The sequence below is a fragment of the Clarias gariepinus genome, chromosome 28, assembly GCF_024256425.1.
Source record: "Clarias gariepinus isolate MV-2021 ecotype Netherlands chromosome 28, CGAR_prim_01v2, whole genome shotgun sequence".
In the NCBI taxonomy this organism is placed as follows: domain Eukaryota; kingdom Metazoa; phylum Chordata; class Actinopteri; order Siluriformes; family Clariidae; genus Clarias; species Clarias gariepinus.
In genome coordinates this window covers 6,560,165-6,581,174 of record NC_071127.1, presented here as the reverse complement: position 1 = coordinate 6,581,174, position 21,010 = coordinate 6,560,165, and the positions used below count along the sequence as shown (strand labels likewise).

General features: G+C 42.8%; 1 protein-coding gene across 1 annotated transcript in view; it reads left to right on the top strand.

The window, feature by feature from the left end:
- LOC128515600 (nuclear body protein SP140-like protein) overlaps positions 1 to 21,010 on the top strand; it is a 47,134-nt gene that overhangs the window by 8,908 nt on the left and 17,216 nt on the right. Inside the window, exon 4 of the mRNA XM_053489685.1 lies at positions 17,319 to 17,430. Within this exon, the coding sequence (XP_053345660.1) occupies positions 17,319 to 17,430 (112 nt within the window). The remainder of the gene's footprint in view (positions 1 to 17,318; positions 17,431 to 21,010) is intronic.

Sequence of the window (21,010 nt, the reverse complement as noted above, 5' to 3'; positions counted from 1 at the left end):
CAGCAGTGATTTTGTTTCTCTGCGATCACACGAATGTTCCTTGCTAATTTTCTGAAAAAAAATGTTTTTGTTAATGTGTTTGTGTGAAATTCAAATAAGAGAGTTTACTGTGTAAGATGAGAAGGGGGATACGGGATGGGCTAAAAGTAAGAATCTCCTCTTACTTTAGCTTCATAAACACACACACACACACACACACACACATATATATATACATACACAGCGCCTGCGCACAAAAACGGAAACACTTATCTGTCGGGATTTATTTTTACTTTTTTTTAAGTAAAGTGCAGGTTAATTTGTTTTATTTTTATTTTATTTTATTTTTTTAATTTTGCGTTAATTATTTTTACGTCTTTATTTTTTGGGCTGTGGAAAAAATAATTTGAGTTTTCATTATTTCTTATGGGAAAATAAGTCATAATACTTCTAGTCAATATACAGTAGATGATATAATTAAGCAAAAACTAATTTCCTGATAATTAATTAGACTTAATAGACGAAATTAAACACAGTTAAAAAGTGAGAAAAAGCAAGTTGTCGATGTTGCTCTTACTGAAGTTTTTACATAGCAAATAGGTGTACAGTACAAACCTGTTCCTTTATCATCATGTGTGTTCTTCCTGTTCTCATGCACTGAGAAAAAAAGCTTACAACAATGGAGTTCCTCTCTGGAGTTTATCTCTAAACAGTGATGTCAAACACATACCAGTACATACAGTGGTGTGAAAAACTATTTGCCCCCCTCCTGATTTCTTATTCGTTTGCATGTTTGTCACACAAAATGTTTCTGATCATCAAACACATTTAACTATTAGTCAAAGATAACACAAGTAAACACAAAATGCAGTTTTTAAAAGATGTTTTTTATTATTTAGGGAGAAAAAAAATCCAAACCTACATGGCCCTGTGTGAAAAAGTAATTGCCCCCTGAACCTAATAACTGGTTGGGCCACCCTTATCAGCAATAACTGCAATCAAGCATTTGCGATAACTTGTACCGAGTCTTTTACAGCGCTCTGGAGGATTTTTGTCCCACTCATCTTTGCAGAATTGTTGTAATTCAGCTTTATTTGAGGGTTTTCTAGCATGAACCGCCATTTTAAGGTCATGCCACAACATCTCAATAGGATTCAGGTCAGGACTTTGACTAGGCCACTCCAAAGTCTTCATTTTGTTTTTCTTCAGCCATTTAGAGGTGGATTTGCTGGTGTGTTATGGGTCATTGTCCTGCTGCAGCACCCAAGATCGCTTCAGCTTGAGTTGACGAACAGATGGCCGGACATTCTCCTTCAGGATTTTTTGGTAGACAGTAGAATTCATGGTTCCATTTATCACAGCAAGCCTTCCAGGTCCTGAAGCAGCAAAACAACCCCAGACCATCACACTACCACCACCATATTTTACTGTTGGTATGATGTTCTTTTTCTGAAATGCTGTGCTACTTTTACGCCAGATGTAACGGGACACGCACCTTCCTAATAGTTCAACTTTTGTCTCGTCGGTCCTCAAGGTATTTTCCCAAAAGTCTTGGCAATCATTGAGATGTTTTTTAGCAAAATTGAGACGAGCCTTAATGTTCTTTTTGCTTAAAAGTGGTTTGCGCCTTGGAAATCTGCCATGCAGGCCGTTTTTGCCCAGTCTCTTTCTTATGGTGGAGTCGTGAACATTGACCTTAATTGAGGCAAGTGAGGCCTGCAGTTCTTTAGATGTTGTCCTGGGGTCTTTTGTGGCCTCTCGGATGAGTTGTCTCTGCGCTCTTGGGGTAATTTTGGTCGGCCGGCCACTCCTGGGAAGGTTCACCACTGTTCCATGTTTTTGCCATTTGTGGAGAATTGCTCTCACTGTGGTTCACTGGAGTCCCAAAGCTTTAGAAATGGCTTTATAACCTTTACCAGACTAATAGATCTCAATTACTTTTGTTCTCATTTGTTCCTGAATTTCTTTGGATCTTGGCATGATGTCTAGCTATTGAGGTGCTTTTGGTCTACTTCTCTGTGTCAGGTAGCTCCTATTTAAGTGATTTCTTGGTTGAAACAGGTGTGGCAGTAATCAGGCCTGGGGGTGACTACAGAAATTGAACTCAGGTGTGATAAACCACGGTAAAGTTATTTTTTAACAAGGGGGCAATCACTTTTTCACACAGGGCCATGTAGATTTGGAGTTTTATTTCTCCCTTAATAACGTAAACCTTCATTTAAAAACTGCATTTTGTGTTCAATTAGGTTATCTTTGACTAATAGTTAACGGTTTTTGATTAGCAGAAACATTTAAGTGTGACGAACATGCAAAAGAATAAGAAATCAGAAAGAGGGCAAATAGTTTTTCACACCACTGTATATAATAGATCTATTTGTAACTGTTTAGAATTTTTGTGAATTTTGTGGACAGTTAAGTTAAATGGATATTTTTTGATCTTCACTGTTCATATACTGATCCATTTTTAGAGCTGTCTTACTGTAAATGCTTTTAAAAATGTAATTATAATGCTGATTGTACCACAGCATTGTTGACTTCTTAAATCTGGTCAATATTGAATTTTTAAGAGGGACAAATGGTTTGGAGCACAGTGGTGTTCGGAGTGAAGAGAAAACCCATACCTTGTGCCTTAAAGGAGCAGATGGCACAAAACAACAGCAGTGGTCGACTGCTGGAAATTTGGAGACCTGTGGTCCCAGCAAAGAATGTGGGAGAGTGGATGCTACAGTGGTTACCTAATCGGAATGTTGGTTCTACCGTTGCAGCGCTCTGCGCCGGCATTTGTCCTTGTGCGTTTGCTGCCATTTACCGCTGAGTGGCACAATATAACTACAGACTGACGCCTCATGCCTCAGTTCATTCTCTGCAGGATTAATGAGACGCGCTCCTTTAGAGCTACATGTAGTAGCGGATAAAATCAAATAAAAAATTGTAGTGTTTATAATCACAAATTCATAATCACAGTACTAAAATTACAGTACAAATGTAGAATTTAAGTTAAATTAAAACTTATTAGGATCAAATTTAAACAAAATAAATGTTAACACAGTGAGCCTTTAGATTTTATCACGTGTGTAAGGACCATCTTTCATTCTTGTGATTTGTTGTTATGTTTATCTTATTTCAGTTTATTAGTTAAGCATTAAGCATTAAGTATCATACTTATAATTTGTATTGTGACATCATTTCATGAGTTGTTCTGTGACATCATCCCACAGTTATGTAGTTTCATGTCTATCACACACGTTAGTTGTTGTTGTTGTTGTTAAGACACGGAAGGATACAGAAAGGTGTGGAGCACACAAGCTTTTGACCGTGAGACAGTAAGCTAAAAGGAATACAGTAAATTAAGTTTTTGTAACTGTAATCTATCGAAGCTACAGAACACAGCAAGCGACTTGTCGTGACTACAGTGGATTTATTCGAGAAACTGTAACAACCGTTGTGCTTTGATGTTGAAAATAAACGAGACAAAGAAATCAACGAAACGTCTGAAGTCGTCAGTGACACTGTGTAACAAAAGACACGCGTCAGAACTTGTGAATAACATGCATGTACAACGTGTAATTAGAAAAGACGCGTGTAGGGTTTTGTGTCATCTTATATCTTGTGCTCTTTAAATTTGTAGTAGATTTACTAACTGAAATAAATGACCATAAAATTATAACATTGTCAGGACGTTCTACTGCGTCAGCTGATGTCGGTCATTTAGCCCCGCTTGTGTTTTTGCGTTATTATAAGAATGAAATGCAGTAGACTGTTATGATCTGTTACGGGTTCGACCCATGTTGCACGGGCGGCACCATAAAGCATGGACACGAGGCGAGGTCTTACGGGAAAAGGGTAATTTATTTAGGTAGAATGGGGAAGGAAAGTGTTGAAGGAGGGAGAATGGAAAAAATGGGATAAAGGTTGTGCATGTGCAGTTCCGGGGGCTGTGCCACTCTGGCATGCTGCACGGGCGGCACCATAAAGCACGGACACGAGGCGAGGTCTTACGGGAAAAGGGTAATTTATTTGGGTAAAATGGGGAAGGAAAGTGTTAAGGGAGGGAGCTGCTCCTGCACGTTCCCTCGTGACGCCGCTTCTCCCGCTGTCGATGGCCGGCACGAGTCCTTGCTGACGCAAAAACTTAACACAAACGTCCTCGCAGCCTTTAAAGTCCCTGGGGTACGTCACATCACCTCACTCACATGCCACTCTCCTATTCTCCATCACATCACGTACTTCCCGGAACTCGGACTAAACTCCGCCCCTTGCTTTTATAATGCGGAGCAAGCCAGAGATCATATTAACGTTAATTATCGCCAGCCAGCACGAATAGGTGGCTCTGTCCCTATTCAGGGAGCCTACGGAATGAGCGAGTAGAGATAGTAGATTTGGCCGTACACCCATCACAGACGCACGCCATAAAAGATCATCATAATTGTCTTTCACTTGTATTTCATAAGGTTTTCCCAGCGGTGGTACAGCGCAACGGGGGTCATTATTTACTATTAAATATTAAACTAATTTACAAAACTTTATACGTGCGATTAAACACTGATTCTATGTAGGAAAGTAAAGAAGAGGATCACGATGCTCAACATTCTGGAGACCAAACCCCATTTAAATTAAATTAACAAATATTACAAGTAAATTACAATAGCCCATGTTTAAAACAGCATTTTTATTTAGATTATAAAAAATAATCCTGCATCTGTTTAAGGTGTTCAAGCTGCCACTGTTCTAGAAAGTACATGGCTGCGCTGTTTGGGGGTGGGACGTGCTAATGACGATTTGGTCTGCTGGCCTAGGAACGAGGATTAATAAACCAAGATAGCCCCATACCCGTTTAAAAAAAAAAAATAATAACAAAGAATATTATTGTGCATAGACTGATCAAAAACAATTCAATTTATGCTATCATAAGGATAATTTCAATTTCTTTCATTCTAAGGATTGAAAACGGTAACAATGTCAACTTTAGAATCTAGAATCCCGAAGATTAAATTTACACAAATTTAAAAAGAGGCCTTAATCACTGAAAGTCTTCAGAAGAGCCTCAGATTCAAGAGGTATTTGAAGTGGGGAGAAGTGCATTTCAATTTCTCTGAATGTATAGGTGAGAACAGCTGATTCACACCTGGGGAGGGTGAATAATTTGCATTTGAATGTTGTCTGGCATTGTAAAGCACACACACGCTAAAAGAACAACAACCCAGGATTAATAGGAATAGGAGGCTCTGGTTACACTGCATAAATATTATTTAGCACAACAAAATTCTTCCGCGCTCTGGAAAACTTTATGCGTGCCGTTGACTTTAGAAAATTAAAGAGGAGGATTTTTATTTAGACTATAAAAAATTAACCTGCGTCTATTTTTAGGCGTGCCAGCTGCCACTTTTTAGTTAGAAGTTTTCAATACAAATCTTATAATGCCCACATGACATCAAACATTCCCCTTGTTAATATTTAAATATTTTACTATTTTAGCTATTACTGTCTAATTTACTTCAAAATAACATTAAAACAAGCATAAAACGTTTATTTATAATTTTTTTAAATATTGTTGACTACATTTGGGACAAGTAACGGGTCAACCCTAAGTGCACAGGCGGGACCATGAAGCATGGACTCGAGGCGAGGTCTTACGGGAAAAAATGGGAAGGAAAGTGTTAAAGGAGTGAGGATGGAAAGGAAGGAATGTGTACGTGCAGGTTTGGTTGGCATGCGGGCACGGGCTGTTGAGCGGTGAGCAGCAGACAGAGTGGCAGCGTGGTACCGCGAGGACAGCAGCTCCTACCTCCGTCCGCTCGCTCTGACTCTGCTCTCCGCGAATGGCCGGACCAGCCCCTCCCATCTCTCGCTTCTTTGAAGTCCCTGGGGCGCGTTCCATTTGCCCCGCTTGCATGCCGCACTTCCGCGTTGTTGCACGCGCGTCACACTCACATGTAGTAAAATCCACTGTAACCCAACAAACCCCGAGTTGGGAGCGATAGTGATTTGGGTGCACACCGTGACAGGTGTGCAACTATTGTCCCCAAAAATTTAACAGATGAGGACTGAGATTAATGTGCAAAAACTATATAATAAAACTAGATAAGCTACATGGCCTTTATAAGACTTTATTTAAGCACACTCACAATAACGAAAAAAACATTATGATTCAGTAAGTGTTGTAAGGTGCGCTGTTGTGTATTGTTTTTGGTGAACTTGCGCGCGTCAGAAAATGAATGCAAACGTTTTTTTAAATGGTCAAAATCAGTCTGTTTGCTGTTTTCCCGACGCGTTCATAATCATTAGTCGAATTCTGCCAGGACACTCTTTATGCATGCGGCTGAGTGCTGATTTTGACTATGGAGTAATTTAAAGAGGAAGATTACGATGCCGAATAAAAGGCCTAAGCTAAAACCTCATTTAAATTAAATTAACAAATATTATAAGTAAAAAAAACAATAGCCCACGTTTAGAAAACGTTTATAAATTCTTTCCGACATGAGTTGGCCCGGTGTTATGCGCAGAGAGCCGGGAGATTTCCTGAAGCTCCGAAATCACTGGGGCAATTTTTCCAAATCTTCAATAACTGATGGAGGTTTTAAGCTGTATACACACGCATTTCTGCCTAAACAACTCTTAAAACCACACCTGTGACACAATAACAGTAATATTTCAAATATTTAGCAGGCTGCCATTTGGAAAAACGAGGGAATAATGAATAAACCCGTGGTTGGGTCAAAATAATCAAACCAGGTGTTCATTTGTCATCTCATATGACCCAACATGAGCAACCCAACAATGTGTTTAAAGTACCTGAAATAACCCAGAACCTAAATAACAATAGACAAATACAGATATACGCTATAAAACAGTCATTATTGTATTTACTCAGTTTGAGAGGAAGGCCAATAGGGAGGGTTTTGACTTGAAAAACAAAAAAGTCTTGGTTTACGAGTACCGAGTATCATTTATCACGCATACGCTTCAAGTTTTGATCATGTTAGTCACATGATCACAACTGAGCCAATGGTTTTTCTCTCTCTTGTGCTGCGAAATTGTGGGTAATCGTCTCCCCAGCTCGGTCTTAGTGCGCATCTCTTAGTGGTATAATCAACATCCGTGCACGCATGTACTGTTTACTATAACACTGTAACTACGTGTGTGCATGTAAAACATCTTTTATTTTGTGTTTCTATGTGTGTTTGTGTACAGCACATGTGTACTGTTTATTATAACACGTGTGTGTGTGGTTAAATCAAAATAAAGTCTCATTAGAGAGGTTAAAGATCCATTTTCTCCATCTCTCTCAGTGTCAGCGTGCTGTTATGTGAGTTATTATGGCCGTGCGTTATTGGACACCTCCTCCTCCTCTCTTCTCCACTCACACACACCCCTCCTCCTCTTGCCTTCTCTTTCACACACACACACACACACACACACACACAAACTGCTCTGTCACGATTCTTTTCAAAGTGCAGGTTAAATTTATTTATTTTTACTTTAAAGTAGTAAGTCCGTTAGTTTGTGCATGCAGCCAAGTGTCAGTAAGCCGGTGTTTCTGTTTGTGTGTGTGTGTGTGTGTGTGTGTGTGTGTGCGTCATTCTGTACAGAGAAGGAAAGGTTATTGTGTAAGACAAGAAGAGGAGTCACACAAACAGATACGTCCTTATAGCAATTTTAGCCACGGGATGCTTTCTGATAGTCCTGTTAGTTATGAGATGCTTTCTGATAACTCTGTTAGCAGTAAGTATTGCATTTTGCATTTTAATTTAGTTTGCTTATTCTATTCTATTCTATTCTATTCTATTCTATTCTATTTTATTCTCTATCCTACTTTGCTAGCTATAGTTCATTTTACTCTCTCTTTCATCTCTGACTGGCTGGCTGTCTCTCTTTCAAGGTTTCTCAAACAGAAGATGTATAACTGTTTATCAGTTAACACTAGACAATTGTTATTGCTATCACAAGCACTAAGTTTGAAATTTTGTCTAAATAATGTATTTCACTAAAAATTAACACTGACTAAGATATAGATGGGCCTATTTGTTATGTGTCTTGCATAGCTGTACAGTACATTATTTTATATCACTGTACATTTAATAACTCATATATGTAAATACTGTTTAATTGTGCAAAAAAGAAAGATGGACAGCGATCAAATTGATCTTCTGTTGGAGTTGGTACCCTTGCCTGTGATGATTAGCTTTTTTCACCGCAAGAAAACAGCAATCGCCTCTAACATCCATAAACCCTTAACCTTCCTTAATCAGCTCCACGACCAAGACCTAATAACTGAGGACCTCTACCAGGCAAGAAAACAAAAAAAGCCTATTTTATAATATTCCTTTAAAAAAAAAAAAAAGTCATATATTGGTTTCATTTCCATCGCATAACTTTGCTATAAATGTTGTGTATCATAGGGTGTAAAGTGTATATGTTAGTGTCTGATCTGTGTTTATTAATGAGTATTACTGATATTATTAGGAAAACCTATATGTGCAGTGCAGTTTACTTTCATTTGTAAACAAAATAGCAGCACGAAAATATCTAGGCTAAGGCGGCCCTGGAGAAAATGAGCCGTTCTCATGAACAAGCTGAGAGTCCATGCTTGCCAGTGTCTAGTCACTGAAAAACAAGCTTGATGATTTCAGGGACAGGGTAAAGTTCCAGAGAGACATTCAGGACTGCAATAACCTCAGCTTCAACAAGAAATGGCTGAACCCAGCTGAACCAGACCATGCCATCCACCCAGCTCAGTTCTTCTCAGTTCACCGTATGGACAGAACATGGAAATCGGGGAACTCAAGGGAATACGGTGTAAGTTTTGATTCTTTTTACATGCTCCTGCGCCCCAAACCTGTAACTATTAGCGATCAAATGTTGCCCCTTTTTGTCTTCCTCTGGAGTTTACATCGGTTATAATCAGCACCGTTTATATTCCACCACAAGCGGACATGAACACTGCCTTAAGCAAACTGTATGTGTGGCTCTCAAACAGCACCAGACACAATTCTGTGAGGCTGCGCTAATTGTAGCAGGGGATTTTAACAGCGCTGACCTTTAACATGCATTGCCGAATTTTTATCAGCACATCACCTACTGTACCCAACCAGGGGCTAAAGGACACTGGATCATTGTTACACTACAGCCAAAGACAGCTACAGGGCACAATCTTGCCTCCTATTTGGAAAATCCGATCATGCCGCAATTTTCCTTATGCCAAAATATAAACAAAGGTTCAAGCAGGAACTTGCTGGATGGACCACTCTACAAGATGCACTCAATAATGCAGACTGGGACATGTTCTGGTGCAAACCTAATGACATCAATGTGTTTACGAAAGCAGTTGTGGGATTTATTCGGACACTAGCGGATGATACAATGCAAAGAATGACCATCAGAATGTTTCCCAATCAGAAGCCGGAGGTGGATAAAACTATCCATGACGCTCTGAGATCTCGCACTGCCGCCTATAATGCATCGGGTGACATGGACTAATACAACGCTGCATCATACAATGTATGAAAAGCAGTGAAGGATGGAAAGGAAGGACGCTAAGGATTGCTACAGGTGGAAACTAGAGTCACAACTCTAGGAGCTTGTGGCAGGAATACTCACTCACTCACTCATCTTCTATACCGCTTTATCCTGTATTCAGGGTCGTGGGGACCTGGAGCCTATCCCAGGAGGCTTAGGACACAAGGCAGGACACATTTTGGACAGGGTGCCAATCCATCGCAGGGCACACACATACACACACTTACACACCCATTCACACACACTACGGGCAATTTGGAAACGTCAATTTACCTTACCTACATGTCTTTGGAATGTGGGAGGAAACCGGAGTACCTGAAGGAAACCCACAAAGCACGAGGAAAACATGCAAACTCCATGCACACAGAGACGGAATTGAGCCTGGCCGGGAATGGAACATGGACCCTGGAGGTGCAAGGTGACAATGCTCACCACTACACCACCGTGCAGCCCTTGGCAGGAATACAATAATGAAATATAAAACACCAACATTTGGTACAGTATAACGAATGTGGACTTGTTTATGGCAGACGAGCTGAACACCTACACACATTTTGAGACTGCAGCTTCAATGCTAATAAAACTAGCAAAGCCAACTATACTAACAATGCTAGTGATGCTAATGGCTGAAGACATCAAGATGATGGGAATACCAGAAACGTTAACAGTTCGGAGAGCCTTTAGGACTGTGAAAATTCGCAGCAAGACCAGTTGGCATCCCTGGTAGAGTCATCAAAGGCTGCGCAGACCATCGACATCTAGCACTTTTGTTCACAGAAATATTTAACCTTTGCCTATCCCAATTGGTAATTCCCACATGCTTCAAAGATTCCATTATTGTTTCTCTCCAAAAGAAACCACCTCCTGCTTCCCCCAATGACTAGCGTCCTGTAGCCCTCACCTCAGTAGTAATGAAATGCTTTTAGCGGCTGGTCAGAGACTTCATCATTTTTTCACTTCCTGACACACTGGATCCACTACCGTTTGCATATACCTTATAAACTGCTCAACAGACAATGCCATCTCTCACCTCCTTCATACATCACTTACTCACCTGGACACTAGGAGGGGGAATAATGTTAAAATGTCTTTGTCGACTACAGTTCAGAGATGTCACCATCTCTGACAATGATGTGATGGTCTACCTGGAGGAGATTAGGAATCTGGGGAAATGGGGCCACAGAAAATGTCAGCAAGACAAAGGAGCTGATAGTCTACTTAAGTACAGAGCAAGAGGGGAAATCCCAGACCCCCATGATCAACGAGAGCCCAGTGGAGGGAATGGACAGCTTCAGATACCCTGGTGTTCACATCACACATGGCCTGTCATGGTCCTGTCACATCAACACTGTGGTGAAAAAGGCCCGGCAGTGTCTTTACCACCTCAGATGTTTGAAAGACTTTAGACTACCCTCTAAGGTGCTTAGGAACTATTATTTCTGCACCATAGAGACCATACTGAAAGGAAACATCACAACCTGGTTTGGGAACGGCACCATGCAGGACAGATGAGCTCTACAGAGGGTTGTGCAATCAGCTGAGAGTATCATCCATACCAAGCTTCCTGATCTGCGCTCAATCTACAGTAAGTGGTGCTGGACCAAGGCCAGGAAGATTAAGGAGGACCTCAGCCACTCCAGCAATGGATTATTTCCGCTGTAGCAGTCAGGACCCTAAGTCCAACACAGAGAGACCAAGGAGAAGCTTCTTCATGTAGGCTATACAGACTCTGAACCACAACACCACATAGAACTAAACACTCTGACTGCTTTCTCACACAAAACAATTTCATTAACCATGACAATGCATATTACCCATTACATATTAACACACATTTGCAAATTTTGCACTCCTTTGAACTTTAAACAGTGACATTGCACATTATTCTGCCCATTCTGCACATTGTCTTGTTCATGACAGGACTTGGTTTATATATGCCACTTCTATATGACAGTTTTTTTATTTGATTATTTTTACATAATGTACATTTTTAATTGTGTTACAGCAAAATGTTTTTCTATATGTTTATTTATTTCACATTTGTAAAAAAAATCTCTTATTTTATACTTTACTGTATATTCTTATTGAAAACTCTTATTTTAAGAATTTTAGGTCATCATACACTCACCTAAAGGACTATTAGGAACACCATACTAATACGGTGTTTGACCCCCTTTCGCCTTTAGAACTGCCTTAATTCTATGTGGCATTGATTCAACAAGGTGCTGAAAGCATTTAGAAGTGTTGGCCCATATTGATAGCATAGCATCTTGCAGTTGATGGAGATTTGTGGGATGCACATCCAGGGCATGAAGCTCCCGTTCCACCACATCCCAAAGATGCTCTATTGGAATGAGATCTGGTAATTGTGGGGGCCATTTTAGTACAGTGAACCCATTGTCATGTTCAAGAAACCAATTTGAAATGATTCGAGCTTTGTGACATAGTGTATTATCCTGCTGGAAGTAGCCATCCGAGGATGGGTACATGGTGGTCATAAAGGGATGGCCATGGTCAGAAACAATGCTTAGGTAGCCCGTGGCATTTAAACAATGCCCAATTGGCACTAAGGAGCCTAATGTGTGCCAAGAAAACATCCCCCACTCCATTACACCACCACCACCAGCCTGCACAGTGGTAACAAGGCATGATGTTCTCATTCTGTTTACGCCAAATTCTGACTCTACCATTTGAATGTCTCAACAGAAATCATGACTCATCAGACCAGGCAACATTTTTCCAGTCTTCAACTTTCCAATTTTGGTGAGCAAATTGTAGCCTCTTTTTGCTATTTTTAGTGAAGATGAGTGGTACCCGGTGGGGTCTTCTGCTGTTGTAGCCCATCCGCCTCAAGGTTGTGCGTGTTGTGGCTTCACAAATGCTTTGCTACATACCCCGGTTTGTAACAAATGGTTATTTCAGTCAAAGTTGCTCTTCTATCAGCTTGAATCAGTCGGCCCACTCACCTCTAGCATCAACAAGGCATTTTCGCCCACAGAGCTACCGCATACTGGATGTTTTTCCCTTTTCACACCATACTTTGTAAACCCTAAAAACGGTTGTGCGTGAAAATTCCAGTAACTGAGCAGATTGTGAAATACTCAGATTGGCCCGTCTGGCACCAAAAACCATGCCACGCTCAAAATTGCTTAAATCACCTTTGTTTCCCATTCTGACATTCAGTTTGGAGTTCAGGAGATTGTCTTGACCAGGACCACACCCCTAAATCCATTGAAGCAACTGCCATGTGATTGGTTGATTGGATAATTGCATTAATGAGAAATTGAACAGGTGTTCCTAATAATCCTTTAGGTAAGTGTAGGTCATATAAGCATTTTACTTCATATCATACTGTGTATAAATGTGTATGTGACAAATAAAATTAAAATTTTAATTTATTAAATTAATATATTTTATATAACTAAATCAATCTTTTAATGGGAACAAACCAGTGTAAAAAGAGGTTCCTTTTGTTTATCATTGATGCATTTGTTTATCATTCTATACGTGTTTTAACTGGCTCATACACATTTTCATAATTTCGCAATGCTGCTTTGAAAAAATTATTGTTGAAAGTGTTCATAAATAATATTGAATTGATTTGAATATCAGATAGTACGAGGCTAACCCGAGGAAGGTGCGTAGTTGCGACACGTTTAACGGTTCAGGCCAATTCTGTACCGCAGCAATTTTGGCTGGATCGGTGGCAATCCCTTGAGCGTTAATCACGTGTCCCAGAAACACGGTCTCTTGCCGCAACAGCTGGCACTTTTTCGGGTTGAGCCGCAAGTTCGCCCGCCGGATAGCCAAAAATACCTCCCGTAGGTTAGCTAGCGCGACCTCAAACTCCTTGCCGTGCACCAGTAAATCGTCCAGGTAAACGACACAACGATTGCGAGGAATGTCGGCCAACACTTCCTCCATCAACCGTTCGAACGTAGCTGGAGCGTTACATAGGCCGAACGGCATGCGCCGGAATTGCCATAGCCCTTGCCCGATTGAGAACGCAGTTTTAGGTCGCGCCTCCGGAGCGAGCTCTACTTGCCAGTACCCGCTATGCAGATCTAACGAGCTAAACCACGCCGAGCCCGCAACATGTTCCAGCCCATCATCTATTCGCGGCAACGGATAAGAATCTTTGCGCGTTACCTCATTCAACCGCCGGTAATCGACACAAAACCGCCACGATTCGTCCTTTTTACGCACCAACACAACCGGTGAAGACCACAGTCCGGACGCTGGCTCTATGACGCCCGAGTCGGCCATCTCACGCAGCTTCTGCTCGGCGATAGCTCGTTTAGCTAAGTGTAGGCGTCTCGGATGTAATCGAACAGGAGCTGCGTTACCCGTATCAATCGTGTGCTGCACTAGATTGGTATGTGTGCACTCGCGCTCATCTACCGCGAAAATGTCCGCGAACTCGTGTAAAAGGGACTTCACTGTGTCGGTCTGTGTCTGACTTAGCTGCTACGCTGCATAAGCTCGGCCATTATTCTCGCTTGGTCTGCTACCGGATGTTTACATGGCGCGTCCACCGGAAGTTCCGCCCCCCCTGGTGCGCGCTACTAACACGTCCGGCTGCGCTTTGGGAACTAGCAACCTGGCTAACCCGAAGTTACCACGTAACGTTCCGTCAGCGAGATTCAGTACCGCACCCCACCTTTCCAAAATGTCCAACCCCAAGATACAATCATCCTCAATGTTTGCCACAAAGAAGGGATGAGAAAAACTGATTGCACCTACTTGTATTCGCACAGTGCGACAGGCCCGTATCTCCAAATAGCTCCCCAACACCGTGCGAATGGTCAAGGCTGGGGCCGGCAGCATACAACCGCGCTCACCCTGTTCTAATACTCCCCAGCGCAGCAGCGAAACTGTAGAGCGGTGTCCACGAGCGCCCGTAGCGAAACGTTGTCCAGGCAACAGTTCACGTAGACGCCCGCGCGATTTCCTACGCGTCCTGACCGGAAATTGGGCCCGGCAGTTGGGGAAACAGAGACTGCTGTGAGAGGCAGCTTCCCCGCAGCTAGTTGTAACGGCTGCTGGGGTACGCTGTCCTAAGGCCTGAGAACGTTGCAGCGGTAGTCCGGCGGTCCTTGGCCTCGGCGTCGTCCCGGAATTTCGGATGCTGAGTCGAGGCCTAGCCGCGATGGGTAGCCCTGTCCCCGGCTAGGTTCACCTACCGAGCGGCCTCTTTCGCCGCGGTGTTCTGCCATGATGGCCTCGGCACGCTCGGCTTCGCGTAGCGCCTCAAACAGGGAAGCCGGTGCTGCTAACCGGATGTGCTCGCAAAGCCGCAACGGCCGAATTCCCCGCAGGAACGCACGGCGAGCTAGCTCTTTCTGCTGGACGGGCCCGAATTCCGGGTAGCCCCGGCGTGCGAGAGATCTCAAGTCCATGGCGAACGCCCCCAGTGGCTCGGGGACCAGCCCGCAAAGCCGGTGGCTAGCTCCACCTGGGCGATGAACGCGTGGGGCTCAACAGCGCCATTGTAGGACGGCAGGTGCAGCTGCAGGTCGGCTGACGGCGCACGGAGCTGTAGCTTGCTCCGGGGTGCGCTCTAACCCGTTACTCTCCATCCCATTTCTGACACCAATTGTAGCGTTTTTCACTGCTACAAAGGGACTTGGAGAGACGAGTGAGCTTCCTTGCTGCCCAATGCAAATGGCTGGGAGTACTTTATTCATCACGGCACAAAACAGCATAAACCACACAGTCAAACAGTCACTAAACACAGAATAACAGGACACACTTCTGACTCACACACACACCATGGCCGAAGCCACTAACCCGAACACCTCTCCTTGACAGGGTGAACACCTAACAACCCCTACCGCAAAGCATGATGGTTACTAGTCCAACCCCACCCACGCCACAATATGTTGTGTGTTTTCAAACCACATCATACCAAAAAAACATAATGAAAATATTATACTAAGAATTTATACCACAATATGCATACAACTGACTATCACACTATCATATGTGGTCTCCTCCCAACTCTGTCAGCACCATATTTGAAACACGCAGTTGGATAAAATATCTTTTTGTGTTATTGAATTACAGTTTCCGACACTTAAACTTAGAGGTCCAAACCTGTTTAAGCATGAGAATGCAAGATCCATGGAGACATGGTGTGCAATGGTTGGAGTGGAAGAACCTGTGTGTCCTGCCAGTAGCCCTGACTTTAGCTCCACTGAACACTGCACAATATGTACAGAATAGAAAATATAGAACATGCATAGAATATTACATATTTAAAATCTAAAAGTTTAAATATAATATTAAATATTTAAATGCTATTTTATTAACTGAACGTAATTTGGTTAATATTCTCCCTCTCTCTTACAGCCCTACCAATAAAGAGAGAGGAGAAGGAGGATATTTGGACAAAAAATTCCCTGTTACCTGTGCGGCTGAAGAGGGCACACACTATCCAGACAAGCTTGTCAGAGGTACACCTACATTATTTACATATTATTTTATTATTTTATTATTATTATTATTATTATTTGTTAGGATAAGTTGCATCTTGTCAGTATTATGTCTATGCATTCATACAGTAACATTTTCATTTTAATACCATGTGGTTAGTTAAGTAGTTAGTTAACTAGAGATTGTTTAGGACAGCAAGGTACTTAGTGTTTAGCACTGTACTCTTGCACCTCCAGCTTCCAGGTTAAATTCCCTCACCGGGTCTGTGTGCATGTAGTTTGCATGTTTTCCTCATGCTTGGTGGGTTTCCTTCAGGTTCTCTGGTTTCCTCCCACAGTCCAAAGACATTAGGCAGATTAGGCTAATTGGGCTTTCCAAATTGCATGTAATGTGTAAATGCGTATGAGTGTTGACTGGGGGTCCTACTACGGGTCTCCAATGGTTGCCATTGGCCTCCATGGCTCTTACAGTAGTTGTTGAAGTTGTTTGTTTATGTACATACTGGAACGTCCAGCTAGAGATAAAAAGCATGACCTCATTTTTCTGTATTATGTAATAACATCATACTTTAAATCTCTCATTAGCCAGATTCGGACGGGACTAGTTTTACAGGGGGTCGTTAGAGAAATTTCTGTTTCACAGACATACTTTGTGATTCCCGTCCGAATCTGCCACGTCTGTCTTTCTCTCACACGACCTTTGTAAAAATTCCAGAGCAAATTACCTACTGTTTTTCAGCAAACTCGGAGGTCCTCTCTAATCCCGCCCGAATCGAATGTCTGTGATTGCCAATTTTTATTTTTTTTAAAACGCGTTTTCATTTGTGTTTTGGTCAACGTGAACTACCGTACTATCACTAGCGTGCCGGTATTCAAGTTTGCGCACCAATAATGGATGTAGATGTGGACATGTGATCTTGTGCAACGCCCACATGTAAAACACAGACACTCCTACCTCCATAATAAACACGGAGATGTTAGTCCCGTCCGAATGCATACATAAAATGACAGACGTCGTCTGAAAAAAATTCAAACTCAAACGTTTATTGGAAAACTAGTCCCGTCTGAATAGGGTTATTGTCTCAACCATCTTGCTTTATACCGTATACAGGGTTGCAGCGGCCTGGAGCCTATCCCATGAGACTTAGGGCAAAGGTGTGGTACACTTTGGACATGGTACCAATCCATCACAGTCATATTTCTGATATCTTTTTTTTTTCTGAGAGTAACTAAATAGAAACTAAACACTAAATAGTCTATACACAAGCATTAAATGAGAGCCTTGTGTCAATATTTAAACCAAAGTTGCTAAATAAACTGAACGCTTAACATAAGAGTAACATACTTTAAAATATTAAAATTTTGTTCTGCTTAATTGTCTCTCTTGAGGAGCTTTCAATAAAGATAGAAAAGAAGGAGGATATTCCGACATTAGATAAAACTCTTTCTGTTACCTGTGGAGATAAAGAGGGCACACTCCATGCAGACAAGCTTGCCAGAGGTACACCTATATAATTTACATATCATTACCAATCTTAAAGAAATATTTATTATATTATTATTCAGAAAATTACAATTAATAATCATTTTAAAAAAGTACTAGAAAAATACTAAAAAAATTCTTTTAAATAAACAAAATTGCATGATAAACTACAAATATGCATAGATTTTTGTCATTGCCAGTTTGTGTTATCATAAGGTTCATGAGTACTATAAAGTGTCAGTATAAGCATGAGATTCAGCATGCATGTCAATGTGTTATAGTAGATGTGTTTACGATGCCTATTCCTCTAATCAAAGTCAATCAGATCCAAATGAGTATAGAAAATGTCGAATAAAAGCAAAAAGGAAAACGTCTCGGGTTATTTTGCTGTAACCCTGTTCCCTGAAAAGACGGGAATGAGATGCTGCGTGAAAACGCTATGGGAAACATCTTGTCATGTTGCTGGTTGTGAAGCATGTGTGTATCAAACACGCCAAATTTTTGGCTTATATAACCTCAGTCGGGTGACGTCATCTGATAAGAAGCACCTGCAGGTTATAAATAGGAGTGAACCGGAAACATTCCTCAGATTGATTTGTCTGAACGGACGTCCGGTCACGTAAGCAGTGCGGCATTGGGACGCAGCATCTCGTTCCCGCCTTTTCAGGGAACAGGGTTACAGCAAAGTAACCCGAGACGTTCCCTTTCAAAGGCAACACTTGATGCTGCGTGAAAACGCTATGGGAACGAGAGTGCCAACGCCGCCGCACTGCAAGTGTCTGGACTCCAAGGTTGTGTAGCGTGTGCGCACAAGGCCGAGAAGGTCTTAGAACTATGTCTGGGTAGCTGACTCGAGGACCCGTGAGCCCGGAGTAGCATAAACATCCAGACTATAAATGTAACAAATCTGTGTGGAGAGGACAACCCTCCGTGTCAAACACTTGCTGCAGGGAACTACCTCTTGCTAGTGCAATAGATGAGGTGATCCCCCTGGTTGAATGAGCCCTGATTCCTAGAGGCGAAGTGAGCCCATGCCCCTCATAGAAGAGGGCAATAGCCCAATGTAGTGGCGGTCGCCCCCTGGTTGCGGCCCCAGACCATGTAAAAGCTGCTCTGACTTACGCCACTAGCTGATGCGGTGGACGTAAATCTGAAGAGCACGTACTGGACACAGTAAGTGAAGTCTCTCCTGCTCCGAAGCTGTAAAGGCGGAGGACAGAAGGCTTTAAAAACAATAGGGTGCATATTGGCAAATGTGTGCGGAGAGAACCAACCCTCTGCGTCACACACTTGCTGCAGGGGAATACCTTCTGCTAGTGCAAAAGATGAGGCAATCCCCCTGGTTGAATGAGCCCTGATTCCTAGAGGCAAAGTGAGCCCACCTGCCTCATAGGAGAGGGCAATAGCATCTCTCACGCAGCTTGCGGCCCCAAAACATGTAAAAGCTGCTCTGACTTATGCCACTGGCTAATGCAGTGGACATAAATCTGAAGAGCATGTACTGGACACAGTAAGTGAAGTCTCTCCTGCTCCGAAACTGTAAAGGCAGAGGACAGAAGGCTTCAAAACAACAGGATGCATATTGGCAAATGTGTGCGGAGAGAACCAACCCTCTGCGTCACACATTTGCTGCAAGGGAATACCTTTTGCTAGTGCAATAGATAGGGGCGATTCCCTTGGTTGAATGAGCCCTGATTCCTAGAGGCGAAGTGAGCCCACGAGCCTCATAGGAAAGTGCAATAGCATCTCTCATGCAGCTTGCGGCCCCAAAACATGTAAAAGCTGCTCTGACTTACGCCACTGGCTGATGCAGTGGATGTAAATTTGAAGAGCACGTACTGGACACAGTGAGTGAAGTCTCTCCTGCTCCAAAGCTGTAAAGGCGGAGGACAGAAGGCTTTAAAAACAATAGGGTGCATGTTGGGAATGGAACTTTCGAAAGATAGTTAGTGAGGATGCAAAATGGCCCTGACTAGCCCAGGGGCAAAGTCTAGGTAGGATGGGGAGACTGACAGATTTCCGATCCTCTTAGAGAGGTAACGGCCATTTAGAAAAACCATCTTGAGGGTCAGAAACCTGAGGCGCTGACTCTAGTGGTTCAACAAGGGGGCACAAATTTTCCTGCAAACCCCAGCACTGAAACAATTCGCCAAGGCGTCCAGACCCAGGGGCTGGAAGAGTCAGAGAATAGTAAAGGGGACATTTGCTGATCTTGCGAGGCAAAGAGGTCCACCTCTGCTGCATGAAATTTTCCCAGAATGTAAATCGCCCTGAGGGACAGGAACCTGGTGCGCTAGCTATTTAGCGGCGCGAGCACAGTCCGCCCTGGCGATTAGTATATGAGACTGCCATAGTGTTGTCCACCTGCACTAGGACATGGTAGTCTCAACTGCTGGAGGAAGTGCTTTAGGGCCAGAAATAAAGCCATCGTTTTGAGGCAATTGATGTGCCGTGCGAGAAGATGGCCTCTCCAGCTCCCTTGGGCTGGACAGTCATCTAAGACCGCACTCCAGCCCACGAGGAAAGCGTCTGTCGTTAGCATCTGCGATGACAAGACGAACTTAGAGTGGGACCCAGAGTCAGAAACCGGGGTCTGAAGCACATAGGAAGGGTACGAAGCACCTGGCGCGTAGCCCTTATTGGGGATTGGCCCTAGAGTGAAATCCCCTGGTTCTTAGCCACAACTGAAATGCTCTTATGTGCAGAAGGCCCAAAGGTGTCACTGTGGATACAGCTGCCATGAGAGCTAAGATCTCTGAAAGTGATGGTCACTTTCTGGTCTAGCTTGATTTCCTTGAGGGTGTTGAGAATGGATTCGACACGAGTGGGAGACAGCTGTGCCCGCTTACGCTTGAATCCCATATGACATCCAAATATGTTGTCCTCTGAACAGAAAAGAGCTTGCTTTCATGGCGTTGGGTCTCAATCCTAAGAAACAAAGATGAGCTAGGACGACATGCTGATGTCGAAGATCTAGCTACTGAGACTGGGCCAGCCAGTCATGTAATTCAAATACGGATGCTCTGGAGTCGTAAGAGCCAGAACTACATCCATGTATTTTTTGTATGTGCGGGTGAGAGAGCTAGACCAAATGGAAGGACCCGACACTGGTAAGCTTCGCCCCCGAAAGCGAACCTCAGGAACCTCCTGTGTTGTGGCAATATTTCTATTGATTTATTTTTAGATAGCGGTAAAGCCCGCAAAATCTAAAAATTGGATGCAGCCCCCCAGCCCTTTTGGGAACCAAGAAATACCGACTGTAGTAGCCTGACTCTCTGTCTGGTAGGGGAACATGTTACATGGCCCCATTTCCCAGCAACTTCTGTGAGCAGATGCGCACTTTCCGGTTTTAATGGAAGTGGAGACCACGCCATTGAAACGCGGAGAGTAATGTGAGAACTGAATCCTGTAGTTTCTCTCTACAGTGCTTAGTACCCAAGGAGATATACTTGGCAGTAGCTTCCATGCTGCCAGTTTCTCAGAAAGGGGCAAAGTCTTGGCAGCTTGGTTAAACGGGGGGATGTTAGATGTTCGGCATCGTGAAACATGGCAGGAAAAAAATGAAGAACTAACATTTTATTGGAGACTGGTATTGCCC